Raw genomic sequence first — 14,523 nt, 5'->3', positions numbered from 1 at the left:
CACACGGCCAGAAAGCATCGCATCGAGAACCCATTCCTCCCAACATCTAAGAGCTATCGACCCCCATAGAGACACGCTCAAATAAATTACATCACACTGTCTAAATAACTTGAATCAAACCAAATCATCTGACTTTGAATGTTAGAAAGCACAAATCAAACTCTGTGGCTCTCAGTGACTGACCCCCCCCCCCCAGGCAGGACTCAGCTTTGAATATTACAGACACAGTGGACATGGAGAGATGGGTAATTTTTGCAAGACACAGAAGTTGGTATTCGTATTATGTGCATAGAAACATGGAGGTATTCTGATATCTGCAGCAACAGAGAGCTAAAGGGAGGAAGCCTCAGGATCTTCCTGGTTCTAATCCCTTAACCTGAACGTTCATCCGGACTAACTGCTGTAGAACGAGGAAACCTTCACGGCATCTATGGGAGTATTTGTTTGTAGTTATGCGGACAGGTGCATAGAGGGACGAGGACAAACTCACCGTCCTCTGTATGTATGGAAGACTGCAGCACCAGAAAACACACTCATGGCTCTACGTATGACGACATTATGGTTGAACCTGAATCATTCATCAGTTCCACTTCAGATTGTCAGCCTGAAGATATCTCGATATCTCGTTTGTAACAGTTCAGCTGCAGAGAGAACACCTTGGTGAGGGTGCGTTCGTGAATTATTGCGTCTACTCCAGAATAAAACACCTACAGACGAAGCAGATACTCCAGAGTCGCTCCGATACCAGCATCAGAACTTCCTCTGATAGCACCGCGATAATGGCGAGTTCGCATGTCTGTGCACCGATCCGATATCACATAACATTACCCCCCCCCCTCGCTCCGGCAGAGACCAGTAAAAACATCATTCACAGATTCTCTCTCCGACTGAAACAAAGCAGGAAGCCAGGTCAGTGTTCATCCGAGTCTTTGGGAAATATTTATTATTCATCACTGCGGTCTCTCTGAAGTTCAGGATAGAGAGACAATATCACAGAGTCTTCCGTTGTCCTCCAGGACGTCGATGTGACGTCAACTTGCCTGATTAACTGATGCTTTAAAAGAGAGGGGGGGGGGGACAAAGTCCTGGTTGAGGTTCACATTGTGAGCGGAGGAGTTTCCAGTCCCTCGGTCAGGAGAACCAACGGTCGCTGAGAGCCTGGAGGATCTGAACGTCATCATCGGACTGCTCCGGGTAGTCTGCAGCACGAGGACACACACACACACACACACACACACACACACACACACACACACACACACACACACACACACACACACACACACACACACACACACACACACAGACACACATTATACTGCGTGTACTCTCAACTACTTACTCTGTTAGATACGTTGAAAAAGCTGATTTGAAACTGAAGAGAAAAGGCCACTGAGGTTTGTATTTGTAATGTAATGTACAGGACAGGAGGTGGAGTTAACTAATAATTCACCGTCAGATCAATAAATCATAGCTGCAGGCGTTACAGTGACCTTAAAGGATCACTGAACCTGAATATTAATATATATTATGGTATAATTAACCCGATGAGTCAACCGACCACCGTTACTTACAATTTGAGTTGTCGGGGTCAAAATCAGATCCGTCGTCGCTTCCGTCCGAGTCTTCCGATTCGTCATCATCGTCGTCGTCGCTGTTGTCGTCGTCGCTGTTGCTGCCGAGAAGATCTGCGATCTGGAGGAAGGAGTGACAGAAAACGTCACAGGAAATCTCCTCACAGCGAAAAGGAGACCCCCAGTGAGACACACTGGGACGAGGGACTGCTGCTCTGTCATCTTTCTGTTTCCACATTTTTACCTCCTTCCAGAAAGCACAGATCCACATCAAAGACCTGATCTGCTTTTTGGTTCCTTCAGTCTTTCTTTCACATTATGAATCTAAAAACCTGATATTGTCCCACTGACTCGATAAAGTAAAAAGTCTTGTTCTGCATTAGAAAAGTAATCTGGTTTTAAGAAAATATAGTGACCTTTGTCTTAATAAGATCTTACAACTGATACTGAACAACAATGGTTGCATAATATCCCAGCAGAGGAACCAGATTACTGTCATTATTTTAGGAGTAAGAGCAAAACTTCTCAGTCTGGTCCCAGTGTTGGAAATGAAGTGTTTCGTTTTTCATTGTTTTAATAAAAAATGATCAAACTAAAAATGCTTCTGGTGCATTCATTTAAGACAAAGTCTGCCGTTTGAAGACATTTTGTCTCATTGGAAGATAATTATTAATCAAATCTAATAAAAAAGGTACAAATTCTTAAATTCAGCTCAATGAAAAAAAAGAAAAAAGACAACAAATCTTTGGCACTGTTTCTACCCATTACAGTGGTTCAGTGGCTGGTTTATAAGCGAGTTTGAAGAATTCTAATATATATATATAAATAATATTGGTTTTACCCCACTGATTATATTTACACATATATACTTGAGGCACTTCTCTGTGTAGTTGACCGTATATCAACACGAGATCTCACAAAAGCAAACAGGTTTACTGAATCCGTCCAAAAGCATTTAGCCATTTATGATTTTCTCTACGTCAGATTGGTCGCAGCATTTCAACCTGACACATCTGCTGTTTTCTGATGGAATAAAAACAGGAAATTATATTTATATCTTATAAACCAACTGACTGGTGACTGGATGACTAGTACAGTGTGCACTGTAAAGAGAGATTCCAACCAACGGCTGATCTCAGGAAATCAGTTGAAACCGAATAAACTAATATTTAAAATGTTGAGACTTAAAAACATGAGCTACCTCTTCGTCCGTAGGAGAGTTGGTCCCGTCCTCGTTTTCCTGGTCGTCGTTATTGGCCAGTTCCTCAATGAGCGGGTCCGTGTCCATATCGTCGTCATCATCGTCGTCGTCGTCGTCATCGTCGGAGTCCGAGGAATCATCATCGTCCTGGTCTTCATCCTGGAAGAGCACAGAATGCATTAAAAACATCGAGTCGTCATTATCCTGACGTTCATGCATCCTTACAGCGACGAGGACGAGTCTCGAACTGACGGGATTTATTTTAACACTAAGCATCTTCAATCTTTGAAACAATTAAAATAAAACGCTCAGCAATGTGAAGGTGTGTGTTCAGCTGTGTGTGTCTCACCTGATCGTCGTCGTCTCCCTCTTCTGCCAGTTTCTGTCGTCCCACCTCGTACAGACGACACACCGTATCGAGGCTCACCGTGTCCTGGTTCTACAGAGCAGATAAAGCACAAACAGTGTGGGTGTATCTGCGCTTTAACATGCTTCCAATAAGGTTTTATATTTTTATCTGTTAAAATAAAACCAGACAACAAAAACAACACAAACAAACCTGGTTAAACAATTCGAGTAATTATAAATATGAGAGGATTGCCTTTCAAGGATTGACAGAAAATAAATCAACAAATATTCTGATAATTGATCATTTCAGTCATTGTGATTTCATAATCCAAAGAGCAAACATTCCCTACTTCCAGCTTCCCCACTGTAACAATGTGCTGCTTTTCTCATCATAAACTAGATCTTTTGTTGTTATTTATTTGTTGTTCTTAACTATTTTCTGACAAAAAAGACAACAGGAAATCAATTGTGGGATGTAACAATACAACATCAGACTTTAAAAAGAATGATTTACCAAATACAGTTCAGTTCTCTGCCAATGAGCAGAACGACACAGACGCTCTGCCTCTCTTCCTTCAAGGCATCAGAACACGCCCGAGACAACATGAACAGAGTGCGGCTGAAATTCAAGCACTGTACCTCAATGACAGCCAGGTAGCAGTCTTTGGTGTCGGTGCACAGGTCGAAGATGTTCCTCTTCACGTCCACGGTGGCTGAAACAAAACCAAGAGTCTGAGTTACAAACCAAAGTGAAGGACTGATATTATAATATATCCACGGGAACCTCTGCAACTACGCCCAATGAGCTTCGAGTCTGCAACCAACAGGAAGTGCAGCCTACCGATGGGTTTGTAGTCCGTAGCGTCGAAGGTTCTGAAGGACGAGCCGAAGGGACTCTTCATCTGCTGGTCCATAGCGTCATCCTCATCGTCGGCCTGCAGCATTGCTGTTCATACGCGCGTGTGTGTGTGTGTGGGGGGGGGGCAGACCAGAACATGTGACTCACTGTGTAAATTAAGTCCATTACAGAGTCTGTCATTCACACACACACACACACACACACACACACACACACACACACACACACACACACACACACACACACACACACACACACACACACACACACACAGACAGACAATAGAAAGCCCGTACCTCCATACATGATGGTGGCGTTGCTGTTGAAGACCAGCCTGCACTGGTCCAGGGCAGGGACTGTGTGTAGGAGGTGGAAGGTCCTCAGGTCCCACTGAAACCGGCTGTCAAGGCTGACTAACTGCAGCTGGCCACGCTCGTACACCTCTTCAGACTTACTGACTGTTAAAAACTGTAATTAACCATCTGATTATCCACATTTAGATTTCAGATGCTCAGAGGATACAATCTCCGTGTTGACGATGACCTCGAGGCCGTTGGGATGGAAAACGCCGCTGATGTTCATGTTGAACTTGTCGAACTTATGAATGGCCTGCGACGCCCGCACGTCCCACAGCACCCCGTCGTTCAGCACCAGGTCGTCGGTGGGGTTGAAGGTGGCGCAGTTCCTCTTGTAGTTATTGGCCAGGGCGGGGTCGTTCAGGGTCAGAGTCTTCTGACCCGTCTGGATGTCGTAGATCTGGAAATACGAAAAACATATTTAAAAGAGAGGAACTTAAATGTTGAATGAGAGTGTTGGGGCGATTTGTCCTTATTTGCCTGCATGCATTAAAAATAAGAGGAAATTAGTAAAATACTAATTAGAAATAAACAAGGAAGAGATGAAAGGTTACAGAGGACGTCCACAGGAGGACGGTGAACTGAAGAAAAAGGGACGTTCAGCAGCAGCGAGTCGTAACGTACGTGTGCGACTTGATCCTTGGTGCCGATGACTCTGTCCTGAGAGAGTTTACTGAACTCGACGTAGTGGTCGTCGACAAATGAGTTCCTGAGAGAGAAAGCAAACACTTCATCGTGAGAAACAGTCGACTGAAAAAGGTACGTAAAGTTAAAACTGTGAGTGTGTGTGTGTGAGAGTTTTACTTCATGCTAAAGACGCTGTCCATACTCCAGAGAGCAGACAACGGGACGCTCCATGAGGCTGAGGTGAGCAGCAGTTTCCCATCCTGAGAAACAAATACAACTTTTAATGAGTTCATTTTTATACTTTTACAAAATTATTGCAAATAATAATTATATTCTAGATCAATTAACCATATGGTCAGAAAACAAGGTGACAAAAGTGTAATTTTTTCTGGCTTTTTTAGACCTTTATTTTATACATTCTATTCTAACAGTGTGTGTGTGAGTGTGTGTGTGTGTGTGTGTGTGTGTGTGTGTGTGTGTGTGTGTGTGTGTGCACAAACGCACCCTGGCAGGTTCGAGGTGTGTGATGGCCGACGTGTGGCAGGTGTAGTTGGCCACCTCCTCTCCAGAGTACACGTTGTAGAACTTGAGGTGACCCGAGCAGGTTCCCAGCATCAGGAAACGCTCGCGGGCTGAAAAGGCACAACAGGTGAAACCGCTCTCGTCTCCGTCGCCCTCGTGGAAGACCGTCATCGGACGAAACCTGAACGGAGATTTTAGAAAGAGAAAAAAGGCCTCAGATTCTTTCACTCCGCCAGGTGAATGCAGCCCTCAGTGTCCGTTCATTACCTGCTGAATATGAGATGTCGATCCAGACACCCTCTGTCCACGCCTCCGTATTTCGGGTACAGCACTCTGCTCCCCAGGCGGGCGGTGAAGTTGGGCGATGCCTGTCGCCTCTGCTTTGGCTCAGGGCAGCGGTGAGGGGTGAAAAGGGAAAAGGGGGGACAGGTGGTGACGGGATTGGGGCAGCGGGCGTGTTGTTCCCTCAGGTACTCGGTGATGATGCTGTCGAGGGTCGGCGGGGAAGGAAGGTGGCGCTCCAGCTGCTTCTTCATGGCTGGAGTCTGAGGAAGAGAGAAACAAGGGTCAGGAGCTGATCCCGAGTCTGAGATAAACTACACTCCTCTCCCTGTGTCCGTGTATGACTGACCTGTATGAAAGCACCGTGGTCAGACTTCTGCTTCAGTGCACGAAGCTTCTTCCCTGAGCTGCAATGGGCGACCGGGCGTTCCCGTGTGAACAAAATCCGTCCGACCAGAGGCGAGCCCTGCACGTGAGGTCCGAGATGAGGAGGAGGAGGAAGAGGAGGAGGAGTGGGGAGGACAGGGGTAGACGAAGAAGAGCACGAAGGGTGAGGAACGCTGTGTGAACGAGCTGAAGAGGGAGTGGTGGAGGAGGCTACGGCCACTGAGGAGACGGGAGAGGATCCAACGTGGCCGGCTAACCGAGCCGCGATCCCGCCAGCTAACCGGCAAGTCCTGGGGATCATTGAGGAGGAGGGGGGAGGGGTGACGCAGGAGGAAGAGTTCGGACAGTGGGTTCCGGTGGGTAAATTCGCCTCTTTGACGAGCGTGTTCGCCGTGTCGTGGAGCCCCTTGGCCACGAGGTGGTTTCTGATCAGCATGAGGAGTTCCTTCTCAGAGAAGGTGATCCGGGACTGGGCGACCACGTTGGCCCTCTGCAGGCGAGCCAGTGAGACGTCGGAGCCCATGAGCAGAGGCTTCCCCGACACTCGCTCCGTCAGCTCGGCGGCGTACCGGCAGAAACGGACATGCTCGCTTCGTTTGTCCTGCAGCACCGGCTCTTTCATTAGCTAGGGCGGTGGAAAGAACAGCACATTAACAGAGGTTGAATTTCTTCATGTGGGTGAAATCAAATATGAGAACAAACTGGAAATCAGGAAACACAAACCTCTAACATGGTTGTATAATCCTACAAATTTGTTTCTTAATTTAAAAGTATAGTAGTAACTAAAGTAACTTTTTTATCTGCATTCATTCTGGAGTGACAGATTTGATCTGAATCTGCCCAAACAGTGTTTTTCTCCCAGATAAGCTCTGGTTCGTGAACCGGTTCAGTTGCTATCTAGAGAACCAGCCCACATTTCCACCAGTTTTTATCAGAACCACTGTGATCGAGGAACAACCTATAGAATAAGACAGTTTGACACTTAAGGTCAAGAAACGTGCTATTTTTGGTTACAGCTGGGAACTTTAACAATTCATACACATATTTAAACAATTTATATTTGGTCAAATGCTGAGATTGGTTAAAAATAAAGTGCACAAACTGGGACAGAGCTCGTCCATTCTTGGTGGAAAATGAGTCCACACTTTGGTTTGAGTGCAGCTCTAGCATCACTAAAAAGTCATCACTTGTTCTTCAGCCTTTGTTGGATTTTGTACCATGTGTTAATCACACAGTATCTGACGTCAGAGCTCTGAACTTGTGCTGACCTGTTGAATGTGGCTGCTGGTGAAGAGCGGCAGTTTGCTGATGATCTGTCTGATCGCCGAGCTGCGAGAGAGTCCGACCAGAGCCTTGCAGGCCAGAGAACGGATCAGATCTGCATCTGTGATCGGCATCTTCACCGACAGCAGAGACAGAAGCACCTGGAGAGACAGAGGTTATTTTCTCTTTGCTTTATGTATCTTCATGTACGGTAATAAAGAATCCAACATAAACCCGTGTTAACTTTCATTCTTACCTTTATACCATTGTTGTTCTGCACCATTTGCCACATGTGGGCCAGCACTCTGTTGTGGGGAGCGGGGGGCTGCTGGGGGTGGAGGGACGGCCTAAGGGGGGCGACAGCAAAAGCACCCACAGTGTTCAGGCTCTGGTCTGGAGCGCACACACAGTTTGTTATCACCTGGGTGGGACAGAGGAGAAAGAGGGTTGGCAGACAAACAAACAAACCCAGAAAGAACACAAACTGACAACACGCTGCGTTCCTCTTCCACAGCTTCATCTGATATTATATTGCTTCTGTTGCATTTAGTTTAATACAACCCCCCCACTGCTTACTTGTAGTGCAGACTTCTGGATCTCAGCATCATTGACAAACACTTCGCCCTCTGCGACACCCAGAATGATGCTCATACCTGCAGCAGATACAAGAGACACGTTGACACACGTCCACACAGAGAGAGAGAGAGAGAGAGAGAGAGAGAGAGAGAGAGAGAGAGAGAGAGAGAGAGAGAGAGAGAGAGAGAGAGATCCAAAGGCTGAAAGTTCACAGTCAAACAGAACCGAAAGAGAAAACTGAGTTGTACTGACCCACAGTGGAAACAGGAGATCTGGTTTCATCCAGAACCTCGACAGTGTCTGCCAGCACCAACTGGACTTTAGGAACCACCATCAGGATCGCCAGGATGTCCAATGCATAACGCACAGTGTCGCTCCTGGACGGACAGACAGACACAAAGAGCTGCAGCTGAATGTCGCAAATGTGTCACTATACGAGGAAGCTGTCATACACAGACTGTTTATCCAGTCTGAAGTCACATTGTTACCATCCACTGTTTAGATCTTGGTGCTTTTTAACTCTAGATTTTAGCCATCGGATGTCTGGATCTTAAGTTATCAGAGAAACAAGCTGAGCTAACGTCAGCAGCAGCTCGGCTCGATCTAAGTAAACTTTGATGCCAATTCTTTTGAGTATTTCTACACTATTGTTTATTTTACTAAAGTAAAGGATCGTCCTCCACTGATGGCGTACTTGTGTGTGTAACTTTACCTGCCATAGTAAGTCCTCCAGTCACAGGCTGTAGATATGAGCTGCAGCATTAAAGGGACGCAGGACAACTTGTAGAAGACCTCCACCGGTTCCCAGTGGAGCTGAGGAGGTCCGCACTCGATGAGAAACTCCATCATCTCAATAACCTGCTCCCTGGTGTACGTGTATGCCTGGAAACAGCAGGTATATATTAAAGAAGAGGAACACAGCGTCTTCTTCATAGTTTTTCTTTTAATATTTCTGTCCAAACACGCTGATGATAAATAAAGAAAGCACCTTGTAAAATGGCTGCTGGGGAACGACGGTGCCGCCGTCTGACGAGTGCAGAGACTGTTTGACCTGTTCAGCCTTTACTGCGAGGTGAGCCTCAAAGAACCTGAACAAAGTCATCAGTTATCAGTCAGAGTATTTAATACACCTGGAATAACACACAAACACACACACACACACAAACACAGACACACACACACACACAGTAACGTGCTGTATGTATGACATCTTCTTCCAATGAGGAGAAAGCACTTTTTAGACAACCAATTATATATTACATAGGTAACTTGTCACCATGGTAACCAAGAAAACTGAAGAGAAGCTTGTTCAAGCCGCGTTTGTCTATCCTGAGCTTTATGATATGTCAGACAGAAACCAGTTCTCTTCCACATGTTGCTGTCATTTTTGGTCGCTTCTAACACACACACACACACACAAACACACACACACACACACACACACACACACACGAACCGGGTAAAATGAAGGGTAAGCTGACAACAACTCGAGAAAAAACGTAAAAAAAAAGTAGAAAAGTGATATTTTCCATTTGCACAACCACAGCACATTGTTAGAAACTGCCAAGATGTGCAGTGTTTCTGTGCTGTCTGTGCACTGCCAGCGTAAAAAACACTATGTGGACACAAAACTCGACTACAGATATCAGTCTTTACACTTTGTTCGACATTTAAAAGTAAAGTTACTGCTGCTGAATTTAACTATATACAACTTTTTTTTAAAAGCGTGGCGATAAGAAATAAGAAGGAAAACTGGGACACTGGCCTCTTCATACACATTGGTACACTTCTACCCATCTATCTATCTACTGTACCTGCGTAGGGCCATGCAGGTGTGTTTGGCTGTCTGTCGGCTGGAGAACACCTGGTCGTCACTCATTATGGACACCTCACTGTCTGTGTTGAGGATCCCCAAAGTACTGATCTACAGGGAGAGAAGGAGGCATCAAAAGGTTTCCAATGAAGAAACGCACCGCAATTCATTCAACAACGATCTATTAAAAAATGCTCCACATTTAAAGCATTTAAAGATTCAGTCCTGACCAAGTTGACGAGCCTGCGGAGACCGTCCTGGTGGTCGAAGAGCTGCAGCACCGCTCTGAACGAGAAAGAAATGGAGAAGAACATGGTGGCGTGGCAGACGCCTGAAGCGTGGGACGACTCCAACAGCCACAGAGCGTAGGACACCATGTCTGACAGCACGCCGTCTGCGAGCGTACACACCTACAAACACACACACACGGACACACACACACACACACACACACACACACACACACACACACACACACACACACACACACACACACACACACACACACACACACACACAGAGTAGAGATAAAGAACAGCACACAAGTTCCCCACAGGTTGAATTTAATTCAGTAAAAACAAGATAAGTCTAAGACTAAGACTAAGTGTTGTAACAAGAAAACATTAGCAGCTAAAATAGCCTCAATCTCTGTTTGAGGGTCTAATACTCAAATTAACTGTGTGTGTGTGTGTGTGTGTGTGTGTGTGTGTGTGTGTGTGTTAACTGTACCCTCTCCATGGCATCTTGATTGTACGCCAGGTAGTACAAGCACAGTGAAACTCCAGTCGCCGCCATCGACGGCCTCGGGATCTCCAGAAGTTTCTGCACTCCTCCGTGAGCGATGAACTCCGCTGCAAACTTCTTATGGAGGAGGAGGGAGGCGAGATACTGAGGAGAGACAGAAAGAGACGGACTCACAACTTTAATTCCATCCAGAGACACTGAAACAGCAAATGAATCAGTTCATTAGTGATAATGTGTAATAAATGTGCCTGAATTACTCCAGTGAACAACAGTTTTCAGCTTCACGCCATCGTCCTATTACAGCCACACTGAAACTCTCACTTATAAAAAGGCAAAAAAAGACATTAACCTGGCGAGTCATTGCTCTTCAGGTGAGTTTAAATAGTGTCCACACATGATTTTAAGCTAATGTCTTACGTTTTATATAGTACGATCAATTATAGGATGAAACAAGTAAAACTGTTAACGCTAAATGGGACAACTACGCCACCTGCTGTTGTTAATGTGCACCAGCAGTAATAGCAAAGGGTTATTTGTTACTAATGCAGATGTGTTGTTACCACGAGCCTGACCAGCAGCGGGAGATTGATGAACAGCGTGCTGTGTTTTTTCAGTATATTAATTCAAATGTCTGTTTGGATAGAAAACTGCAAATCAACTGATTGTTCCTCGACAGAGATTCTGCAGAGTGCACCAAAGACTTTTAAAGACCTTTTTAATAACATAAAATACAACCGATTTAACTTATTATTTACTTTTTAATCACTTCAATAAGTTTCTTATTTGTGTTTCTTGGTAGAGAGGATTTAATTGTAGCAAATGTTGGAAGTATGGAAGGCAAATTAAAATATTCCAGACATTTGTAAATTAAATTATATATTATTATAATACTCTGCTTATGTTAAACTTATTTTTAATTAAAAACTAGAGAACAGTTTTGTGGTGTAAAAGATAAAGTTGGCAGTGTTCAAAGAGCTCACAGTCCCACCCACAGAGCTTATCGTTCACACACAGACTCTGAGGGAAGGGACTGGATCACGAGCTAGATAACTGCTGCTCGGCTGGTTAAAGCCTCAATAAATACTATATAAAAACACATTTACACAGATAATTATAGAGATTGATCTGTAAAGCTGATCCTAATAAATAAAAAATACAGACCTGTTCCAAATTTCACTGATATAAATTAATTTAAAATACTTTAAAATGTTTTAGGGCCAAATGTTCCTTATACGATGGTTCTTTGTGTTTTAATAGCTTTATGTCTTAATAGTCTTACCAGGAGGGCATCGAAGGTGAGCTGGACATTTTTGGTCTGCCTGAGGTCGATGTAGTTCATCAGCAACGACCGGGTGTCCAGCTGCATGAAGACGGCAAGCAACTGCAGAGGAGAGAGGCATTATTGGATTTCTAGTTGATATATGAAGACGAAGGTTTGAGTAAAACCTAAAAGGTTTAAAGATGGAGAGGAACTTTAGTTTAACTTCAGCATCTCATACAGTGAAGTACAGTGTTGGTACATTTCACATTTTAATGTGTCAGTTTGTTTTTTATCCAATTTTAAAAGGAACACACACTGATTTTACACATCAGTGTGTGTTGGCGGGTTCAGAGGGAAACAGCCTCATGATGTAGGACCCTGAGAACACACTGCTTACTGAATATGTGATTTGCTCCATCTCATCCTTTTTGAATCCAAAGATTTCTGATGAGGAATCAGTTTTCAGCCACTGTGACTGTGACTTTATACTTTATGGATAATAGGATGTGTAACCCTTCCTTCAAAACCTTCTGGATTAAACCAAGAAGAAATACCTTTGGATTTATTTTCTATGTCATGACAGATGTTCATATTAATAAGTTGTTGTTTGTGACCTTGGAGAGAAGAATTTCAGGGTTGTTTGTTTAAATGATTTGAGTTCATGGACACAGTTTATTTGTATTATTTGAATCCGTAAAGAGCCGGTCGTGGTGCTCACCTCCTGGTAATCTCCGAGCGGCGTCAGGTACTGCAGGATGAGCCTCTGCTCCATGGCCGAGCTCAGCGGCTGCAGGCTGTAGTCAGAGCCGATCACCATCGAGCTCATCTCAGACCAGGAGGTGCTGTTGGCCGGCTGGTCGCCTGAATCGTTCCTCTCCTCCTCTTCCTCAGTCCTGCAGGAGGAGGAGATGAAGTTGAGTTTCTGCTTGGCCTTCCTCCCATTCTCCTTTACTGCCTGTCTCTTCCCTCCTCCTCCTCTTCCTCCCTGCCTGTCAGAGTCAGAGTCCCTGGAGGCAGGGTCGGGGCTGGCCTGGTAAACAAAGTCTGGAAGCAGTCGGGTTGAGCTTTGTCCACCGCCGCCATTTTTCAGGGCCGAGGCGAGCTGCGACGGAGGTTTGGAATTGGCCGTTGACGCCGACCTCTCTCCTTCCTCTTCCACATCTTCCCCCACCTTCTTGTCTTGCTGGTCTGTTGAGATGTTCGAGGTTTGGGTTGCTTCAACCTGAGAGTCCTGAGGTAGATTCTGGGGCGTCGAGGCGGGACTAACGCGATTCTTGGCCTCTTCAGTTTGCAGCTCGTGCAGGCGCCGAATCATGATCGGTACCTGGAGGTTCGGAGGAAACGAAGGGATGTTATATGAAACAAGTTCTCCATCATTAAATCTGATTGGTGGTTTACAGAGCAGATAACTAACGTATGCTGTAAAAGGAAAAAAAACATTTTTTTACTTTAATTTAAGTTGGAGTTTCTCTACAAAAGCTTTTTACTTTGAGTAAACAGGTTTAGAAAAAGGTGGGGTAGCAGCGTGAATGACAGGATGTTTGTGTGTTTACGTGTTTGTGTGTTTACGTGTTTGTGTGTTTACGTGAGACCCACCAGCTGAGCGTTCTCCTCTCGGTAGCTGGCCGCCACTTCCTGGTTGCTCATGGCTCTGGCCAGCAGGCCCGTGGCGTAGACGCACAGCGGTCGCTCTGCTTCACGAGCCCAGGTGAACAACTTCTCGACCAGACCTTCCTGTCTCACACACACACACACACACACACACACACACACGTAATAAAAGATAGTTAAGAGGCTTCAGTAACATCAACCGCTGCTATTTAGCATTTATAAGCAAGCAAGATTAAAGTGTTATCTAAACATCTCTACCACCTCTAACTGAAAATAAACTTAAAATGCATTAATATGTTAAAATGAAACTCATTTGTTTGGGACTTGGTCATCATGATCTGAGACATGCTGCAAACATCCTCACTCCATCTGTTTTACTTTTTATAAAATCTCCCTTCACTGAGCATCATCTAATGAAGCTGAGCTCTCTGATGAAGTCTAGGATTTATCTCAGTAAGTTGTACCTTCTCTTGGAAGACGACGGCGGTCTCCAGGCCCGGCATGATGTTCTGCAGCAGGCGGCAGGCTGCTGTGTTGAGGTTCAGCTCTCTGCTGGTCATTACATACGTGTCCAACAGCTGGAAAACAAACACAGAAACAATCAGTCAGTTTGTCCATCTATACAAAATGAATCAGTTCGACTATCTTTGTCATTTTCAAGCAAAATAATCTGGTTCCAGTTTATAAAATGTGGAGATTTGCTGCTTTTGACATCAATAAAACTAATAATTAATTGTGGGAGAGAGTTTTTCTTCCTTTGTGGTTTAAAGTTATTTATAATAAAATCCTTGTCGTTTGGATTTAAGAAAGTTTTCCTTGATTGTTTCTCCCTGATTTATTTTCATGATTACTCTCCTCATCTCGTGGACACTGTGTCAGAGTGAGGACGACGTGCACGCAGCCTTCACAAACCACATCACACGATTCATCAATAACACATTCAGCCATCCTCACCGCATTAGTGAAGTCATCGTTCATAAACAGCATCTTCAGGAGCTGTCCCAGCATGCAGTCTGGGTCGGCCCGTCCTGAAAAAAGTCAGAAAGTCAACAACCAATCACAAAGACGGAAGCTTCAGTTCAGAAAAACCCTCGTCCTG

At 44.8% G+C, this 14,523-nt stretch overlaps 1 protein-coding gene across 1 annotated transcript in view; it reads right to left on the bottom strand.

The window, feature by feature from the left end:
- Nucleotides 1–910: 910 nt before the first annotated feature.
- Nucleotides 911–14,523, bottom strand: part of LOC127358714 (DDB1- and CUL4-associated factor 1) — a 13,960-nt gene continuing 347 nt past the window's right edge. Inside the window, exons 2-28 of the mRNA XM_051392010.1 lie at nucleotides 14,379–14,452; nucleotides 13,889–14,002; nucleotides 13,410–13,547; nucleotides 12,532–13,137; nucleotides 11,832–11,933; nucleotides 10,538–10,696; nucleotides 10,039–10,218; nucleotides 9,810–9,919; nucleotides 8,984–9,083; nucleotides 8,708–8,877; nucleotides 8,248–8,372; nucleotides 7,996–8,072; nucleotides 7,676–7,840; nucleotides 7,425–7,580; nucleotides 6,119–6,781; nucleotides 5,755–6,032; nucleotides 5,470–5,668; nucleotides 5,143–5,225; nucleotides 4,963–5,047; nucleotides 4,505–4,738; nucleotides 4,279–4,372; nucleotides 3,965–4,069; nucleotides 3,763–3,836; nucleotides 3,125–3,214; nucleotides 2,776–2,934; nucleotides 1,575–1,695; nucleotides 911–1,199 (exon numbers count right to left, since the gene is read on the bottom strand). Coding sequence (XP_051247970.1) covers nucleotides 1,132–1,199; nucleotides 1,575–1,695; nucleotides 2,776–2,934; nucleotides 3,125–3,214; nucleotides 3,763–3,836; nucleotides 3,965–4,069; nucleotides 4,279–4,372; nucleotides 4,505–4,738; nucleotides 4,963–5,047; nucleotides 5,143–5,225; nucleotides 5,470–5,668; nucleotides 5,755–6,032; nucleotides 6,119–6,781; nucleotides 7,425–7,580; nucleotides 7,676–7,840; nucleotides 7,996–8,072; nucleotides 8,248–8,372; nucleotides 8,708–8,877; nucleotides 8,984–9,083; nucleotides 9,810–9,919; nucleotides 10,039–10,218; nucleotides 10,538–10,696; nucleotides 11,832–11,933; nucleotides 12,532–13,137; nucleotides 13,410–13,547; nucleotides 13,889–14,002; nucleotides 14,379–14,432 — 4,509 coding nt within the window. The 5' untranslated portion in view covers nucleotides 14,433–14,452 and the 3' untranslated portion in view covers nucleotides 911–1,131. The remainder of the gene's footprint in view (nucleotides 1,200–1,574; nucleotides 1,696–2,775; nucleotides 2,935–3,124; nucleotides 3,215–3,762; nucleotides 3,837–3,964; nucleotides 4,070–4,278; nucleotides 4,373–4,504; nucleotides 4,739–4,962; nucleotides 5,048–5,142; nucleotides 5,226–5,469; nucleotides 5,669–5,754; nucleotides 6,033–6,118; nucleotides 6,782–7,424; nucleotides 7,581–7,675; nucleotides 7,841–7,995; nucleotides 8,073–8,247; nucleotides 8,373–8,707; nucleotides 8,878–8,983; nucleotides 9,084–9,809; nucleotides 9,920–10,038; nucleotides 10,219–10,537; nucleotides 10,697–11,831; nucleotides 11,934–12,531; nucleotides 13,138–13,409; nucleotides 13,548–13,888; nucleotides 14,003–14,378; nucleotides 14,453–14,523) is intronic.

This window comes from Dicentrarchus labrax, unplaced genomic scaffold (assembly GCF_905237075.1).
Source record: "Dicentrarchus labrax unplaced genomic scaffold, dlabrax2021, whole genome shotgun sequence".
Taxonomy (NCBI): Eukaryota; Metazoa; Chordata; class Actinopteri; family Moronidae; genus Dicentrarchus; species Dicentrarchus labrax.
Note: the sequence above shows the minus strand (reverse complement) of the source record. Positions and strands in the feature narration are given on the sequence as shown.